The following is a 19,016-nucleotide window of genomic DNA, read 5'->3' on the forward strand; positions in this document are numbered from 1 at the left end:
TAAACTAATGTTGTAGATCGCCCCAGCGACCACGCCACTGAAAGCCGGGGATGCTCTCTTCAAGGGGAACAACATGGCTGCCCGTCATGTTTAGCGGCCGTTTTCGGCAACACTGGGAGAGATGTCACCACCCTAAGCCAGGCGGCAGGCGGCATGTATGTAGGCTCCCTAGGTGGTGGCGTAGCACAGCGCCCTCGTGCAGTGGAGAGCGAAGCTGATCTGTTCGCGTCGCCACGACTTCGAAGCGCAGCCGCGGCAATATTTATTTCGGCACCCTCAAGTTCAGGGACGCCCCAAGATTCCTGGTGGGGTTTGACCCCGTGAAAGATAGTGCTTTCGTACCAAAACTCAAAACGAGAGGCTACCTTTCCCAAGCGTTGCGACAGGTAACCTTTCCTCAATAGTCTGGCAGCTGACTACTTGCTCTCACAGTATCTTAATGCATGTCGTAGGAGGCTTTGCACTGGAAGCGAAGTCACCGAACTTGAAAAGCCACGGAACCCTAGCCAATACGCCGATTGCTCAATGAATTGTACGCAACGCATTAGAAGTGGTTGATCCCTTGCAGTAAATAACGGTTTCTATGAAGGAGCTAGACACCGCAGCGGACACGGGACAGAGAAAGAAGACGACACAGGGCGGTACTTGCAACTAAAGGTTTATTTGAAACTTCATGGCTTTATAAAGACAGAGGCGCGTGTCATCCTACAATCAAGTAAAAAAGGGGGAATGAAAAGCAACAGATAACATGACCTAACTGACAACAATGCACATGAAAGATATGTGAGTCACAATCTACAGAAATCAGACTTTAAGACGTTATGCAATGCTCATTATGCGAGTCACAATCTACAGATATGAGAAGTGTTAAAAAACCGTCGACCGCATGTGGAATCATGAAAACCACAAGACAAAGGAAGAAAAGAACGTCAAAAGGAAGCAGCCCAACCTGTTACCTGTCAAGGAAACCCAGTTCTTTTTGGAGGATGGAAACCGAAGGCGAACTAACGCATTCATCCAGTTGCGAGCGCAAGATGGCAATGGCCCCCATAATCTCTCTCTCAAGCTGCCCATTCCTTCTTCCAACAATCTGGGTCTGGCTGAACTGAGGCCAACAACCCCGACACTTGCGGCAATGAACAGGCAGATTCGAACCCCCCGCCTGTGTCGTCTTCTTTCTCTGTCCCGTGTCCGCTGCGGTGTCTAGCTCCTTCATGTCTCACCAACTGGCCTACACATCTACCCTCCTAAGTAACGGTTTCTATGGATTTCGCAATGCTATAGTGAACTGGAATTCTCTCCACTGTACACCAATGCCTTCATTAATTTTTGTAAGAGGTACACCCCAATTCTTTCCTCTTCACTTTATTCAACCCTGTGAAGGGAAGGCGAGAAAGAGCTCATCATGGCCATGCTGGCAGTCAATGGCAGCTGAGCCAATAGAATCAGAGATCCTCTTCCAAAATATTGGTCTCTACGTCATTGATGTTTACTTTTGAAAACAACCGGTAGCAGCGAAGCCTGCAATTAATCTTCTGGTCTTTTCATGCTTATGAAAGTGTGTTTTAAAGTTTCCTCCTTGCCTCAACAAGACAGTAATTCATTTATTCTAGTCAACTTTACTATGTCCTCTAGACCATTTAAATGTGTTCCGCCGTTTCGTATCACGCTTTTTAAGTGTTTTCAATACCAGTGAGGATGAAGACTTGACTGCCGATGACGATTCAAATCTTGAGAGACGCTTAAACCGACCGCTCTTGACAAAGGCGAAAGTAAAAGTGCTACCATGTCCAAGGAGCCACGTAGAGAAAAAGCAGTGCTTATTCAATGACCGTTCTCTGAACGTGTCACTATACTTACGTGGAACATGACAACATGGACCATTTTCTGTCGGGCCAACATCAGATCAAAGTTATCCGACTCATTTGCACAGTTTAGTAACGACCTTCAGAATTTCTCGGGATAACATAATAACAACGTCTGAACCAAGATCAGTCGTTTACAAACCATCGAAAGCAACCGTGATTATTAACGTTCGGAAAGCGTTACACGGCTGAGTCCCACAAGCATAGACAAGGTTGTCCACTCTTGTCCATTGGTGGCGAGCCAGTTCTTGGATGGCTAGTAGTCTCCCTCCCCATCGAAGCAGACGTCTCTGCGGTGCGGGGGATCCTCGACGCCACAGGTATCCACGAAATGGTCGATGCAACTTTGAGGCACCGCGTCTTTAAATTTTCTGTCGACCCAGAGGATGCATTCTATGAAGAATGGTGCAAAATATGTGTAAGATACAGGAGATAAAACAATAGTCAGAAACAATCATCAAAGGAAATCGTGTCATCAAAATCATAGAGGAAAACTGTCATGGAACAATCGGCGTGTTAATGACATCCTAGACGAAATCAAGAAGACCGAGGTTAAACCGGAGGGTCAACCACTCCTATAGTGCTGTGCTCTTCATTGCCCTTTTTCTAGGGCGTCGTTGCTTAGGTGTGCAGTAATATGATGTAGGGATATGCCCTGTGTTGCGTCTTTTCTCCTACTTGGTTGTTTAGGTGTGTAGTTTTATGCACTGTGATGATTTTCGATCGTTTTCTTCATTCTTTGTACTACTGGGGACAAAAGTTTCCATGGCGCGAGTTCTAGGAAAGATGTTCATTGTAGCTCAACCTTGCTACCCAGTCGCCGTATATTGTGAAAGGAGTAAGGAGCATTTAGGGCCTTTTATGCCTTCATACAATATCAGGCGACTGGGTAACGAGGTGCAGTTACAATAAACGTTTTTGCTACAACTCGTGCTCCGGAAACTTTTGTCCCCAGTAGTACATAGTACATGCACATCGAACATTGCTTCGCTGTAATAAATACTGCGTTTAAAAAAAGGCCTTCGCGGAATAGTATGCGTGTACGCAAAGCATATGGTAGTTTTGCGGGTTTGATTTCGATGCAATGAAGAAAAAAAAAAGCTTTCGTGGCCTATGAGTCGTGCCCATCTGGCACGCAGATGGTCGGGGCTCGGCCCCCAATGCTGGCTGTTTTTTTTATTGAATTTCTTCTATATTCTGTAATACGCCAATTAGTAGAACCTCCTCACCAATTCTGGTTTCATTTGGACTCTCCCCAATTCGTTAGGTTCGTTTGGAACTGCTGGGATTTTTTCCGACTGACCTAGGACGCTGCCGTGTTCTCAGCATAACGAGTGCACCTTACGCTATCGCGTAATATTGGTTGCTGCGGCCGTCAGTAAAGCGGATTTGAGGCGTCGCTGTTAATCATTTTATCCGTGAACAACGTCTAAACTGTGAAGGAAAGTACAAACTTCTTGCTTCGGCTATCGTCATCGTGCGGTTCCATCTGAACCGTCTGAGCGCCCACGGGATTAAAAGTCATGCTTGCCTGGCCTTGTTGGCTTTTCATCAACATAGTCCTTAGAGCAGACGGAAACACGAATGACAAAAAAGAAGAGGGCTAAAGAAAGCGTACTTTATTATATGTTTAAGGACCGTTATAAGTGCAGTGGAATAGTAGGAGGGGAATAGATCTAATAAATCTAAATACTCCGAGAAGAAAAAGATGGTGGCCGTCCGAGCGCGGGCGCTATTACCAACGTCACCGGCACCATCTTCGTGAAAAACAAATACGGGAGTGCCGCCCGACGTGAGGCTTTCAAAACGCAGACTGAAATCAAAAATTAAAACTGGTTTTTCAGGAAAGGAAATGGTGCAGTAACTGTCTCACGTGAGGCGTTCGAAACACACTGAAATGAAAAAAAAAATGAAAGCTGGTTTGTCAGGAAAGGAAATGGTGCAGTGACTGCCTCACGTATCTCGGTGGACACCCGAACCGTGCCGCGCCGTAAGGGAAGGGAGAAAGGAGGGACTGAGAGAAGAAAGGAAGAAAGAGGTGCCGTAGTGGAGGGCTCCGGAATAATTTCGACCACCTGTGGATCCTCAACGTGCACTGACATCGCACAGCACACGGGCGCCTTTTGCGTTTCGCCTCCATCGAAACGAGCCGCCGCGGTCGGGTTCGAACCACCGCGGTGGCTCAGTTAGGGCGCTCGGCTACTGATCCGGAGTACCCGGGTTCGAACCCGACCGCGGCGCTGCGTTTCGACGGCGGTGAAACGCAAAAGGCGGCCGTGTTCTGTGCGATGTCAGTGCACGTTAAGGATCCCCAAGTGGTCGAAATTATTCCGGAGCACTCCACTAAGGCACCTCTTTCTTCTCTTAGTCCCACCTTTATCACTTCCCTTACGGCGCGGCAGAGGGGAGAGGGGTGAGGTCGGGGAGGTTAGTCGTTCGGTTAGTATATCTTCGAGCTAGACTGTCCGCGGCCTCGTTTCCCTCGAGCCCCTCGTGCCCAGGAGTCCAAGTGATTTGGTGCTTGCATGTGGAATTTTGAACTTGTGAACATTGCACTTCTAACATTTAATGTATCTGTACTGATGTAAATCCTGATAAGTATTCTTCAACGGGAGATTCATTTCTCATAAATTGAAGATTACTGCCAAGACAGTTCGATGTACAAGAAGCCGGGCATATGTTACTGGGACTGACGTTCTGCTGTAGAATCAGCAACCTCAATGAGATTTAAAAATGTCAAAATAGATACGTGTTGAACATGAATGAAAAATTTTAAACATTTCTTTTCAGATTCTCGGCTGTTCGCTGAAATGAACGCTCTCGAACATTGCTCACATCTGTCGGCGCCGTACTTAGCTTTGAATGACTTACGCTGTCCTTTATATTCTAGGCCCAGCACGACGCAGTTAGCCTCCGTGTAGTAGTATTCGCCCTCCCAAACCGTGGTATCTGCAAGAATGGAATGGCATTACAAAAATTGCTGATGACCTAGCTCTGTTAGGCCAGGGTATACGTAGCGAAAGCGACGCGACTTCTGCATCGGAAGAGTGCATTCACTAGATGCGCCTTTATTCATGGTTAAAGCTTGAGCCGTGGTGGCGGAGTGGTAGCGCCTCCGCCTCGAACTCCAAAGACCCTGGCTCGATTCCGAGGCTCCGCACAGGTTTTTTTCGTTCTTTTATTATTCAGTGAGTTTGCGAGGGGCCTCAGTGGCTCCCATAGACGCCGCCACGGAATACGTTGGTTAGCGGTTAAGCGCAGGCTCTGTTAAGGCGCGCTTATACAACCGCGTTACGAGCGCACGCGCGCTGCACGGCGACGTCACGTCGGTCAAAGCGAGACCTTCTATACTCAAACTGCGCTTGACCAGCGACGCGTTCGGCGGCTTCAGCGCACTCTGACTCCACTGGCGGAGACTTGGCGCACGTCTTTTTCGCGGCGAGGCGCACGTTGTGACGTCATGTGCCTCCTCGGAGCACCGCCACGGCGAATTCGCAAGTTCGCGGCCAGTAAAGCTTTCGCCTTAAAATTGGTAGAACGGTTATTTGAGTGCGCACAACAAAATTTGGTGGTGATGATGTCTACGGCTCATAGTGCTAGTAGTATTTTATATTTTCTCTGGCGTGAGTATTTTTTGTGTTTTTTAGAGCGCGAGCTCTACTCCTCCCATGCAAAACCTCAAGGTCATGTCGCTCCGAAGAAGGACCTTCAAGTGGCGGAGAGAGAGGGGGTGCGGCTGCGACGTCATGCCACGTGACTCGCCACGCCTCGGCGCAGCTGCGGCGCGCGGAGCCGATGGCGTTGGCTCGCCTTCACAACTGCGCTGAGCCATGTGATTCGCCGTTCATCCGATGGTAATAAACAAAAACTACAGCAAACCATGTCTGACGATGGTAAATTGAGCTTCCGTTCTGTAAACTAGCTTCAGCCGGGTCAAACCCCAGCCAAATTTTTCTTTGGTTGTGGCCGAACAGCACCATGAAAGAGGTTATTGCTCATACAGGCCATTAATTATCGCTCTGTTGGCGAATTACTAAAACCTGAAGCGCGTTAGGCGCTTGAGGCGTTGAGGCGTTCGCGGGAGCAACTTGAAAGCGCGTCCACGGGATCTTGTGCCTAGGCCTAAAGTCTAGGACCTTGCTGCGGTGCCTCAGTGACGTGGCTTTCAGCTGCTGAACCCAAGGTGACGGGTTCACTCCCGGTCGTTATGCTCATATTTGGGTGGAGGCGACATAAAACTGAGGCGCGATCAGACGGATTATGCACAAGGAATGCGATAGAAATCTGCGTTCACTCGCTAATTCATTCCAATTCAGATTCTATTGTTATTCTGATTCCGTCACCTTTTGCCCAACAATCGACTGTAACTCTGATTCTATTCCGAATTCCGACTCCTCATTAGCTCCGGCAAGCCTAATTTTTGCAGAGATAGTTTGCGTGCAGACACAGTTTTTGCAGAGAATACTGCGTGGGCGTCGTGAGTGACCGCCCATTGACACCATATGGTTTCACAATGCGAGTTACTATATATGTGTGGGGCAGATATGCATACATTTTGCGGGGCTGATCTTTTTACCTTTTCTGCTGTTTTTCTTCTGCTTCCTTATTTATCGCGTCTCTTTTTTCCCCTCATGAGGTACAGGCCCTTTACGTGGTGTAAGTAATAGACAACGTTAACGCTACACCATGTAATGCGCTGAACGTGGCGAGAGCTGTGCTGCATATGAGCGCTGCTCCGGTAGAATCAAGAATATAGACCCTCGCCTCCCCTCCCAGTTTCTAACGCGTTTCTCCTCATGCTCTCCCTGGTGTGACCGCTGAGCGCACCGGCGCTGCAACTCCCCTCTCAGCTCCCAGCCTTTCGCGCTTTCCCTCACCGAAATTGTTCCTCCTTAGGGAGGCATTGTAAAAAAATACCATTATTATTGCTGCTGCTACCACTAGAGCTAGAACTTTTCCAACGGGTACTACCACTGCTACTGCTATTAACACTACAACGATTTTCTGCCATTACTACAGCTGTTACTGCTTTATCCACTGGAGCGGCGTTCACATGAACTCGACATAGGCGGGTCGAGTCGAGCTGTCGGGTTGAAGACCGGTTACTGGGATCATGCAAACGGGCGCCGAATCGGGTCGAGAGTCGAGGGGTCAGGTCCAGTCAATTAACTCCGCCGAAAGGGTAGATTGACTCATTCGACCCTGCCCCGACATGCTTGTAAACGCTGTTGAGGCGAAGTGTCGGGTTAGTGGGAGGGGAGAGGATAAACACGTACCTGTTTTTCGCTTGTGCCGTCGCGCCTCCGAGACAGCGGTTGCGTGCCGCGATCATGGAGGCTGCCACTGCACGCTCGCATTGGGCTCCTACATGCTTGGTGTCGCTGCAGTTGAATCAGTTTGAACTCGCCAAAATCGACTTCATGTAAACACGCAGTCGTCGAGCTGGGGTGACGTCGCTCAACCGGACCCCCGACTCGGCCCGATGCTATCGGGTTCATGTAAACACGGTTTATATTGTGACGAAGAACACGACGAACTGTGCAGTGGCGCGGGCAGGAGCGCTCGCGCTAGGCCAGCAGCCATTAAATCGTCTCATTGCCATCGATCATCGTGACTCCTTCTTCGGCTGGCCGCCACGTAACAATATGTCCTACGCTATTACTGCTGCTCTTGCTCACGCATCGGCTGTTACCACCAAAACCTCTATTGATATTACGAAAGCTATGACTGCCATGACATGGTTTTTCTTGCGGTCAGGACCAGTTAATGTGATTGTCAAAGGTGAAATGACACTCAGTAGACCTCGTCGATTCGATCCGATCAGTATTTGTTAGACGCGAAAACTGGGAGTACTCAGAGGTGTTTCGCAATTTTCATAATCAAAGAGATAGGGACGTCACTGTGAACCTGAAGTCTTCCACTCTGCAAATAGATTGCGACCTTGCTGAATCCTTGCTTTCTGCAAGACGAATTTTTTAAGCGTCAAAGGGTGCCCTAATATCGTCATTTGCGGCTCTGCTTGCACCAAAATATTCGGCTGCAGAAACCAACAAATGCCCGAAGAGAACCTGTGAGTTCGCTTTCACAACAGCGTCGTGAGTCGTAGAAACATACCGCCGGCTAAAGTGAAGGTGAACTTTCCGTCTTCTCCCGTTTTCATATAAAACAGAACTTCGCGCCTGCATAGAAAGAAAAACACATTATTATAAAAGCCTAACCAAATTTACGTTTAGAACAAAACATTATTTATTGTTATCTATATACTGAGTGATAATAATTGAATATTTATGATGCCCTTTAATGCCCTGAACAGCATACAAGCTGCCTGCCCTTGCCTGAACAATTACGCGGTCGGATTACGTATTTCATTTATGTTTGTCTGCTTTTAGCATACTGTGATATTGTTAGACAAGGAGGGAAAAATTATATTTAGTGACAACACACATGTGTCAGTTGTGAGGGATGTAAATATAAAGGGCACGCCTGATTAAAAACTAAATAAACGAAAAATTACTTTGCGAAATCATTCCAAACCTTCTTAACGGAACAAAAATATACCAGCGGAAAAGACACAGGTAATTTATTTTTACCGCCACAATGATAAACATAGGTGATGCATCCAATAGAAAGCTGCGGTTGCGCTAATAAAGAACGAAACAAAAAAGAAACGGCAAACAATCAACAACACTCATGTACAATGATTAAAGCCCATTCATACTTATCTGTGCAGTATGTTTGTTAACAGAAACTGTTTATTTCAAAAACCCTACTGCTTCTACAATCAAACCCGTTGACATTACAAAAAAATAGTCCAGGTTTTGAGAAAAGCTTGCCTTTGAAAAAAAAAGCATGAGAAAAATTTTATTAATAGGTTCGAGCTTACATTACTTTATACTTATTCAGTGACCTAAAGTTTAAATTTTTATTCCAGAAATTTCCAATCTTTTAAGATTTACAGTTAGCGAAAGATGTGCTGCCAACTGGTTATGTCTACAGTCACTGCAAAATAATGCGAACCAATCGCATCTGTTCAATCTCTTCCCATGCATTACTTTAAGCGCTCTAACATACACATGAAAATGCGCAAGAAAAAGAGCTTTAATGACTGCAGCGTGGCTTCTTATTTCTTCGTGCGAAAACTGCGTGTTCGCTGCAAAAGAACTGACCAGTTAATTATTACAACACTTTCGTCATTTCCTCACGCGAACACAAATTCGCAAGCTTGGACATGCAGTTGAATGAAAGCAGGAAGCCGTCACTGCGTCGCCATTCTCGTCCCTGTCTGAGCACACTCACTGGCTCACTCCTGTGAGCACACTCACAGGAGACATTTACATCTTGTATTTGACAGAAACAGTGTGTATACCACAGTCCAAAACAGTAGTTGCGTAAGCATTCAATCACACAGTGCGGTATGCATGTCACGTGAGATTGCAGACAAATTGACACGTGAGATCCTTGAGGCATTGGCGATACGGGAAACAGGACAGCGGTGCGTCAGCACACCATCCATCTCTCTATCAAGAAAAGAAATTTCCTTCTTGAACGAACCCCACGGGAGATAAAAGCAAGATCTTTTTGACAAGGAAACAAAAAGCGCGGATTTTCCAATAAAAAGTTTAGTTGACAGTCAGCCTCGTCTACGTTCTGTGTGTTCCTTTCTGTGTCTGCGTTTTGGTTTTTTTCGGCTGTTCCCACCAAGAAGAATGAACCAACTAGCTCAGTTTTCTACTCTTTTAACCTTAAGTGCAATCGTGTAATTTTTCTTTGACGTTACCACATATTGGGTACGTCAGTCATAACCACGCGTCATGTTCGTCCATCATGTTTGTCACGGTTCTGTCGACGTCTGGCGGTCACTTTTTTAGGTATCTTTTTAGCAACCGATAATAAAGTTTCCTTTAGATACCCGGCGTTTTCAACGCCATGCTTTCGGCAACACAATTCTGGCAATACTTACTGAGAGCAGCGATAATGGCATTCTTGCAAATGCTTCTTTTTTACGAGTTGGCAATGGGCACGTTCAGGATTAGGAATTCCCTTCTTTGTCCTCGGCTGATACAGCCAGCAAACGGAATGTTCCGGAACTGAAAAGTGGCTGAAGGGGCGCTTAAGGAAGTGAGAACTGGGTGGCGACAAAACCATGCATAACCTAATAAACAAAGTGGGTGGGTAAGTGGGTGGGTGGGTATGCCATATGGGCGCAGTGCGCCCTACCATCTGATGAAAATGGAGACAAAATGTGGCGTGAAGGCAGTGCTAAGCGAACCGAAGGTGCAGGTGCCGTTTTGTTGGACCCTATTGTAGAGAGCGACGCGGGGGACGCAAGTTGCATATACCTCGCAGGGGCATCTGTAGCCGGCATATGTTGGCGAGTTGCGACACCACGAGCTCCTGAGCACGTAGGGGCTTGGCCCGCCAGTTTCTATCCGTACTTGACATTTCGCTGTGCCCGGAGAAAAGAGGATCCTGGTGGTTGAGCCGAAGCCGAGGTCGTAGACTTTTAGCTCACCTCGGGTGAGGCGACACACAACAGACTGAAGGCTGAATGTGCGGCTCATATAGCGTTGTTCGGCAGTATAATCCGTATCGACAGGCGGCCCTATGCATGATGACTGCAAACAGGGTCGTAGCCAATAGCGTAAGCATGAATTCCGGAAAACACCATTCTAAGCCACAGTGAAAATTCAATATATGAAATACAGCTTTGAAGCCCTCTACATAGCACGGGAAAAACGAAATGTTTCAGTGCTTCATCTGCAGCTCTACATGTAACCGATGGATATCTCCTAGCTTACACGTGGAATGGATACGGCTCGTGTCTGACTGAATGCTTAAGCCGCCAGTGTATTAAACTGTGGTGAATGCATAGTTTCTGTTAAGATAAACGAGAGTTGATGACTAGCGTTCGTCCCAACTACATGCGTCTTGTTTTGATGTTTGTGTTTTTCTAAAGCGCCGCGGATTACAAATTCATGCGACCACTACCGACTAGCCAAGTTTCTTCCTTCATACGCTATTCTACTGTGCAGGACCGTCCTCACTAGTGATTGACACCACTCATGTCCTAATTTTCTACTGTTGAGACATTAGTCCTAGAACCGGTTGCTGAAATCCTGAGCAAGAAAAAATAACGTACACATTCTTGCAGACACACAGTTGTACTGCTTTCTATCTGACAATTCGTTCGCATTCAAATATTTCGCCATCATAGTTTAAATGAATCCTTGAAACAGAGCTTTTTTTCTCCTCTTCAATTAATTGCATGATCTCGGTGACTCACACGACGGACCACTGGTCCGCGGACCAGCAGTCACGCGACGTACCACTTCCACTTCGTCAGGTTTCTCGCCGTGATGCTGGTGAACGTAGCATTGCGAATGACCATGGGAATGGATAATCCACTTATCACAACCAGGAGAGGTGCTATATCTGAAGAGTCGTGACAACCTGATTAGACATTTCTGCGGCCTTTTTCCGCGCGCGGGCCATGCGCGGTCCGCAACCCTTACAAAAAAATTTTTGCCCATAGACTTCTGTCTATAAAGTCTATACACAGTCTATAGAGAAACCCTAAAGAACAGTCTATAGGCGATTCAAATCCTTTAGGCAATCTATAGGCAATTTATATATTTATGGTCATACACTTTAGTGTGTATGGCCATAAACACTTTTAGTGTCTATTGTCTATAGACATTCTATAGACTATTAATTGACAAAAATAAATTTATAGGAAGACAATAGAGTCTATAAGAAGCCTAAAGACTGTCTATAAACCATTTTTGTAAGGGAAGGAGCATAAATGGGACATTCCTGAGGGTTGAACCACGGGCCGGTGGCTTTGCGAGTGTGGTGGTAAAAATACAGTTCTCATTAGGCCATTGCGAACAGCCCGGCTAAGACGTCTAAGACTTGAGATCTCTGATGAGAGGCATTCATACTTGGGCGATGTCTCAGTTTCTGGAAAAAGCAGCACGAACGTGGCAGTCCGTGCCACGGGGTCGATCTCCGTTCGGTTCGCTGCCACGCACTTAAGCAGGGCTTCTTCGGCCGGGTCCCAAATTGCTACAGTCAACGGAGGACGCTCCGACGTCTGTAGCAAAAAAAAAGGCAGAAGTACTCAGCTTGCATATAAAGCTTCGTAATTTCGTGAGAATGTCTAGTCTCAGAAGAGCAGAAGCGTCACCTTACTTGATACTACTTTCTAGTGCCTGCAAGGTATCATGCTCTTCTAAACAAAAATTCAAGATGAAGTCTAAGGGCTTTATGGGCAGGTGCTTTACCTCAGACATAGGCTTCGACTGAGAAATAGACGCAGATGAGCCACCTTTGTGACTTGTGCCAGCCTCCATCCCTGAGTCTGAAGGTTGTAAGCAGGAGGTGACAGCGTCGTGTAGTTTGGATACATCTACAGCCTTCGGAAATACAAATATTTAAGACCTCTTCACCTGCAGCTTTGAGCCGTGCAAGGATGCTCTACGGCGCCCAAGAAGCTATGCAGATCTTTGAGGGTGACAAAAGAATACAATCCTCTCTTTACAGATCACAGTCTGAACCGCAAGGGTGTTCTAGATGCCCCTTTATAAACCTCAGAAGCAAACGCTGTAGCACGAAATCATCTGATCAAGCTGTACACTCTAAACACGAATACGCTTATATGGAAGTAAAAAGGCAATATGGCTGTCCTTTAGGGCACTCCTTTTTACAAAAGGGAATGCACTGGAGGATACTTCCTTATTACTCCTTTCTTTTTAGAGTGTAGATTCCTCCACCGACCCAGCGGCCATATTGGTGACTGAAACGATAGCGGACGTAGGTGCGGCGGTTCAGAACAGCGACAGAGTACAATGATAGCAAGCATCCGTGACGCTGAGGGTGACAAAGTTTAGACAGTCCAGAGTTACCGACAATCGGGATGCCAGACTGCATTTTACCGAAATTCATGAGTATTCACGTGTACTGCACCGTGAAGCTGTCCGTCACGTCGTAGTGCAACTTCCGGGGTCCTCCAGGAGGGCTCAACTTGGCCTCCATTAATGAAGAGGTCGCTAGGGCGACAAAGACAAGCATGGAAAGACAGTGCATGACGATGGCTTCCCGGGGGCCTGTGCTCTGAAGCAGTGAGCTCGTTGCTCAGTGCAATGAGACGCTGCACTTCTTCGCAGGTGCTGCAACACTCACAGATCTGCTCTGCAACCGCGGCACATGCGCGCGCACGCAAATAAAAATGTAGTCACAGTCAAAACCGTCAAGCACAGCTGGGCCTGTCGGTATTTACAAAGCCCCCTAGAATTATGGTTGCGCGCGGACGTTCTCCAATTGGTCGAGCACCTTGACTAAGTGATTGGGTGGTAACCAATTCTCTGGTCTCTTGCAACTTTTACGGCGCGCGGTAAATTGGATGCGGACTGACTGACAGCAACGTGAAACGCTTTCGTGATTGCTTTTGCTCCCTCGTTTCAGGGAATGCTATTCGAGCTCTTTGTAAATTATCATGCTGTCACACTTCCGTGGATGCGGAAACGAGATTTCGGCTCAACGGCTGGAACGCTCCAGTCAGTTTGACGCAGCAGCACTGTGAACTTTTTTGTTCATTCAGCGAGGTTTTCGAGGCTCTCTACAGAGCTGAACGGCGGATATTGCAGATACGGGAGTGGAATTTCAACTATTGCGTTACAGGGCGTCGAGGTGGCGTTGTGGTTGCGGCCGCCGCCGCTAGTCCTTCCGGCCGCCGCTCTGCGTTTTGATGCCGCTGAAACGAAATAAACCACTAGTGTGCGAACAGTCCGGGTCACTTTTAGGAACAGCATGCTTGTCGGAATTTATCCCGAGCACAGCACTGAGTTAACATTCGCAATCGGAGTACATGTGTACACATTTAAAATTAAGTAATTCGCGGTAAACAAAAAAAAACCAGCACTGGGTTAACATTCGCAATCGGAGTACATGTGTACACATTTAAAATTAAGTAATTCGCGGTAAACAAAAAAAAACCAGCACTGGGTTAACATTCGCAATCGGAGTACATGTGTGCACATTTAACATTATGTAATTCGCGGTAAAAAAACACCCAGCACTGGATTAACATTCGCAATCGGAGTACATGTGTACACATTTAAAATTAAGTAATACGTGGTAAAAAAAACCAGCACTGGGTTAACATTCGCAATCGGAGTACATGTGTACACATTTAACATTAAGTAATTCGCGGTAAAAAAAAAACACCCAGCACTGGGTTAACATTCGCAACCGGAGTACATGTTTACACATTTAACATTAAGTAATTCGCGGTAAAAAAACACCCAGCACTGGATTAACATTCGCAATCGGAGTACATGTGTACACATTTAAAATTAAGTAATTTGCGGTAAAAAAAAACACCCAGCACTGGGTTAACATTCGCAATCGGAGTACATGTGTACACATTTAAAATTAAGTAATTTGCGGTAAAAAAACACCCAGCACTGGATTAACATTCGCAATCGGAGTACATGTGTACACATTTAAAATTGAGTAATTCGCGGTAAAAAAAAACACCCAGCACTGGGTTAACATTCGCAATCGGAGTACATGTGTACACATTTAAAATTAAGTAATTCGCGGTAAAAAAACACCCAGCACTGGGTTAACATTCGCAATCGGAGTACATGTGTACACATTTAAAATTAAGTAATTTGCGGTAAAAAAAAAAACACCCAGCACTGGGTTAACATTCGCAATCGGAGTACATGTGTACACATTTAAAATTAAGTAATTTGCGGTAAAAAAAAACACCCAGCACTGGGTTAACATTCGCAATCGGAGTACATGTGTACACATTTAAAATTAAGTAATTTGCGGTAAAAAAAAACACCCAGCACTGGATTAACATTCGCAATCGGAGTACATGTGTACACATTTAACATTAAGTAATTCGCGGTAAAAAAAACACTCAGCACTGGATTAACATTCGCAATCGGAGTACATGTGTGCACATTTAACATTAAGTAATTCCCGGTAAAAAAACACCCAGCACTGAGTTAACATTCGCAATCGGAATACATGTGTACACATTTAAAATTAAGTAATTCGCAGTAAAAAAAAACCAGCACTGGGTTAACATTCGCAATCGGAGTACATGTGTGCACATTTAAAATTAAGTAATTCGCGGTAAAAAAAAAAACATACTGTTCATCCGTGAATGGTTCTACACGCAAAGAAAAAAACTAGAGAGGACACTTCAGCCCCACCTTAAGGGTATGACGCGATAGCGTTAATGGGTTAATGCCCATATATGCGGAATCGGTAGTTGTCGACCTTACATTCATAGGTCACCGGGAGTCCTCACCCCACTCCTGGCGAAGTGCTGCAGCGGGGAAGCGATGTGCGACTGCCCTGCGATGGCAGGTGCTGCCACCGGAGATGCTTCTGAGACCCAGGTTGCTCTTGCAGCGAAACCTCATTAATTTATCTACCACTTGCCACGGCGACCACTGTGCTCACAATCCGGCTACCAGGTGGCGCCACAAGATCACGTACCCTAGGCGGCCTGCCTATGTTGCTGGAGAGGCCGGTTGGTCCGGCAGATCTGGCTGGGAGGCTTCAAGCGGTCACCAACCCCGACGCTAGACATTTTCCGACATGGGAGCGCTAACGATCTCCTGCTGCAAATATCGCCGGATTTAGCGTGGTTTGAACGAATGCGAATTAGGCGCATTAGCGCTCCAGTTTTCACTTCGGTTCCGGTACGAGACTCGGTTTACAAGTTCAAGCACACTTCAGAGAGTGATCGACGACATCGGATTTAAGCTCTGCCTTAAGGGTATGACACGATATTGTCAGTGCGTTAATGCCCGTATATGCAGAATCGGTCAATATCTACTTCACATTCATAGATCACTGGGAGTCCTCGCACTCCTCCTTCTGAAGTGGTGCAGTGTTTAAGCCATGTGCCACCGCGCTGCGATGGCAGGTGCTGCCACCGGCGGGGCTTGTGAGACCCGGGTTGCTCTTCCCGACCAACCTAAAGGTCACGGAGAAATGCTTCGGACAAATAAACAGGCGAAGTCTGAGGTGGCATCTGTGTTTTAGTATCTACACGGATCATATTGAATGATGCTATTGTGGAATTAACACTTGATGTTGGTTCAGTGTTTGCGATAAGACGAACAATTTTCCTTTGCAAAACGATGAGCTTGCGATAAGGTGTTTGCGATAAGACGAACAATTTTCCTCTGCAAAACGAGAACTTAAAAGTAATGTTGTGTGTTGGATATTCTACAAAATGTTTGGAAAGATGTGTCGCAGCATTTAGATTTCCCGAAAGTGATACGTTTTGGTTAGACGCAATGTTTAGGGCTCCAGACAAAAGTCGATAAATAAAATGTGGATATTATGGGACACAAAAAAAACATTTTCGGTATACCTTCTTCTTTCGAATCTCAAACAGAGGCTCTCACTTTTATAGCATCCTGTACGTCGTCTTCACTCCTTTAAAGGATATGCGCGAGTGCAGTATTAAACAGCAGGGCATCGTTTGCGACAACCTCCTCTTTGGTCTGTTGAGTAACGCCCTGCATAAAATTGGACACATGCCTTCGACTCTCTCGCTCAAACTGCCGGTGTGCATGCGGATGCTGCTGCAGGGTAGGAACATCAAATACGCCATCGATTATGCGAGGCTTCACGAGAAGCTTATTCCAGACTCCGTCCTGATGGAAGAACAGTTTCCTGAGGTATACTTACACTGAGATATGTAAAGCGCCCTTAGCAACTGTGAACCGTTTTATTTGCTTAGCTTTTTGTTCCATACCCACCAATTCTGGGCAAAAGCATTGTTCTTGCGGGGCAAACAGGTGAAATAAAATAGAAACTAAAAGGCGACTATTTCACGGCTTCCGTGAATTTCAACGCCCGCTTGACGCTTAACCCCGCCTTACTATGACGCCAATAATTAATGAGGGTTGTCATCCCCAACAATTCTGGACTGAAAGATTTTGAACGGAAACCAGTTTACGAACAAATTTTTTCATGTATAGTAAGATTTCGCTTTAATGATATATCAGCAGATCTCCCGTCGGTAGTACTGCATTTCTTTCGCTATTAGTGGTTTTGCTATTGTCAAAAGCGTTCCCTAATGGCTTTCAAAGTAATCTTAACTTCTCGATGCAAGCTATGGAAACAATTCAAAGGAAAGATTTTGCCACACAGCGGAATAATGAACTGTTGCCTTCAATATTTACATAACAGTACATTACAGTTTTCCAATATTCAAAACTGTTGTCCAAGAATATTGGACGTGCATGAGGTGTCTAATAAGTTAATTAACTTTTGATGTTGCTAGTTAAGCGCTCAGTGCACCGTCATTCCATGCAATAGATACACAGTTTCAAGCTAAAAGCACACAGGACAATGGTAAGTGTGTAATGCAAATATTTCAGCGTCGCCTAAGGTCTGAGTTTCGTTAGGGTATCGTGCCGCAGCTGCTCACGTTGAAATTATCATTGCCACGAGAATAAATGCCTGGCTTTTTTCATTTATTTTCATTCAAGGCGTATACATTCGTCAGCTTGAACCGAAGGGTCACGAAATCGAGGTCGTCCACGAAGAGTTCAGCAACGCCATGGGTTTGCGACGCACTGGAGGACTGTTGAACGCCTCCACCGACAACCGCTTCGAGGGAGGTGTCGACGGCGCATGATTTCAAGATTGGGTGGAAGGAAAAACGGGACGGTTTTACTGCTTAAAAATCTAATAATGATAGCGTCGGCTCAACTGCCTCTGTCTCAATTCTGGAATGCTGTCGACGTTCCCTTTCATATATAACTGCTGTCGGAAATTTATGTACAGCTTTGAGCAAAAATCTACAGACCAGAGCTTGGGCATTTCAGGCATGTAAATATTTTCTGCTCATTGGGGCGGCTCCCTGCAGGCGGCAGTTATTAAGAGCGAAATCTGTTACTCTCCGAGCCGCAACTTTGAAGGTCACGAACGTTGCGCCGTAACCTCTAAACCGGAGGATGGCCTGACGTCATACCACGTGACTCGCCACAGATGCGCCGGCCGCCGCCGCGCTGGGTCTCGCTGCTCGCCTGACCACGTGACTCATCCTCTCCTAACCACGTGATGCGGAATATACAAGCGTGGCAGCTGCGCTCGCACGGCACACGGGCGCCTTTGCTGTGCGATTTCAGTGCACGTTAAAGATCCCCAGATGGTCGAAATTATTTAAGAGTCCTCCACTACGGCTCCTCTTTATTAATTTCGATAACCTGCCATGCATCAGTAAAGAAGGAAGTGGGCGAAATGAAAACCAAATCCACTGAAAAAAAAACGGTGTATTATCCCCGGTGCAGCGTTCAGACACGATATACAAACTGTTAAAAATATTGATGCTTCAGCCATCCACTCTTTGGTAAAAATATTGCGCTGGTGAAAACTCTATTCATTATTTAAAAGACTAGCGCATAAAACTGGGACACAGACAGAGAAGAAGGCAGGACGAGCGCGCGCGCGCACACACACACACACACGCACGCACACACACACACACACACACACACACACACACACACACACACACACACACACCACACCCACACCCCCACACACACACACACACACACACACACACACACACACACACACACATGCACGCACGCACGCACACACACACACACACACACACACACACACACACACACACACACGCACACACACACAGTGCGCAGTGCGGCTGGGAGTGCCTTCGCACTATATTTAACGCCAGGTAACAGTTAATAATAAACATGAAGAACTGGATGACAGTGTGTGGTCCGTGCATGTTGACTAGTGTGTTCTTCGGTTTGTACTAGGTACGCGCACAGAAGGTTTCCGAAACCTCATGTTGCTAACATAGAAACGAGTTTCCTCTCCGGAATAGGAATTGGACAGCCTGCAACACTGCGTGACCGGCACTTTCTCATATGAGTGCTTCACTGACCGCTCGGCCTGAGTCCCCAGCGGCTGCAGAGCAGATGACCAAGCCGGCGGTCAGAGACGTCCCTCAAAGCAGAGTGCAAAGAGCCTCTGGATCAAAAGAGGCCGCCTATAAAAAATTGTACCCATTGGCAGCATGGGTTGAATTGAGGAGATTAGTTTAAGTAAATTAACGTAAGGAAATTAGCTTGGATA

At 46.4% G+C, this 19,016-nt stretch overlaps 1 protein-coding gene across 1 annotated transcript; it reads right to left on the reverse strand.

The window, feature by feature from the left end:
* Window positions 1-1,804: 1,804 nt before the first annotated feature.
* Window positions 1,805-13,058, reverse strand: LOC144102297 (uncharacterized). Its single transcript, XM_077635601.1, has 5 exons — window positions 12,831-13,058; window positions 11,807-11,958; window positions 7,980-8,044; window positions 4,737-4,814; window positions 1,805-2,258 (listed from the first exon to the last, which is right to left on the reverse strand). Exons 1-5 carry the CDS (start codon window positions 12,948-12,950, stop codon window positions 2,122-2,124), a joined length of 552 nt encoding a protein of 183 aa, XP_077491727.1. The 5' UTR covers window positions 12,951-13,058; the 3' UTR covers window positions 1,805-2,121.
* Between the last annotated feature and the right edge of the window lie 5,958 nt (window positions 13,059-19,016).

This window comes from Amblyomma americanum, chromosome 8 (assembly GCF_052857255.1).
Source record: "Amblyomma americanum isolate KBUSLIRL-KWMA chromosome 8, ASM5285725v1, whole genome shotgun sequence".
NCBI lineage: Eukaryota > Metazoa > Arthropoda > Arachnida > Ixodida > Ixodidae > Amblyomma > Amblyomma americanum.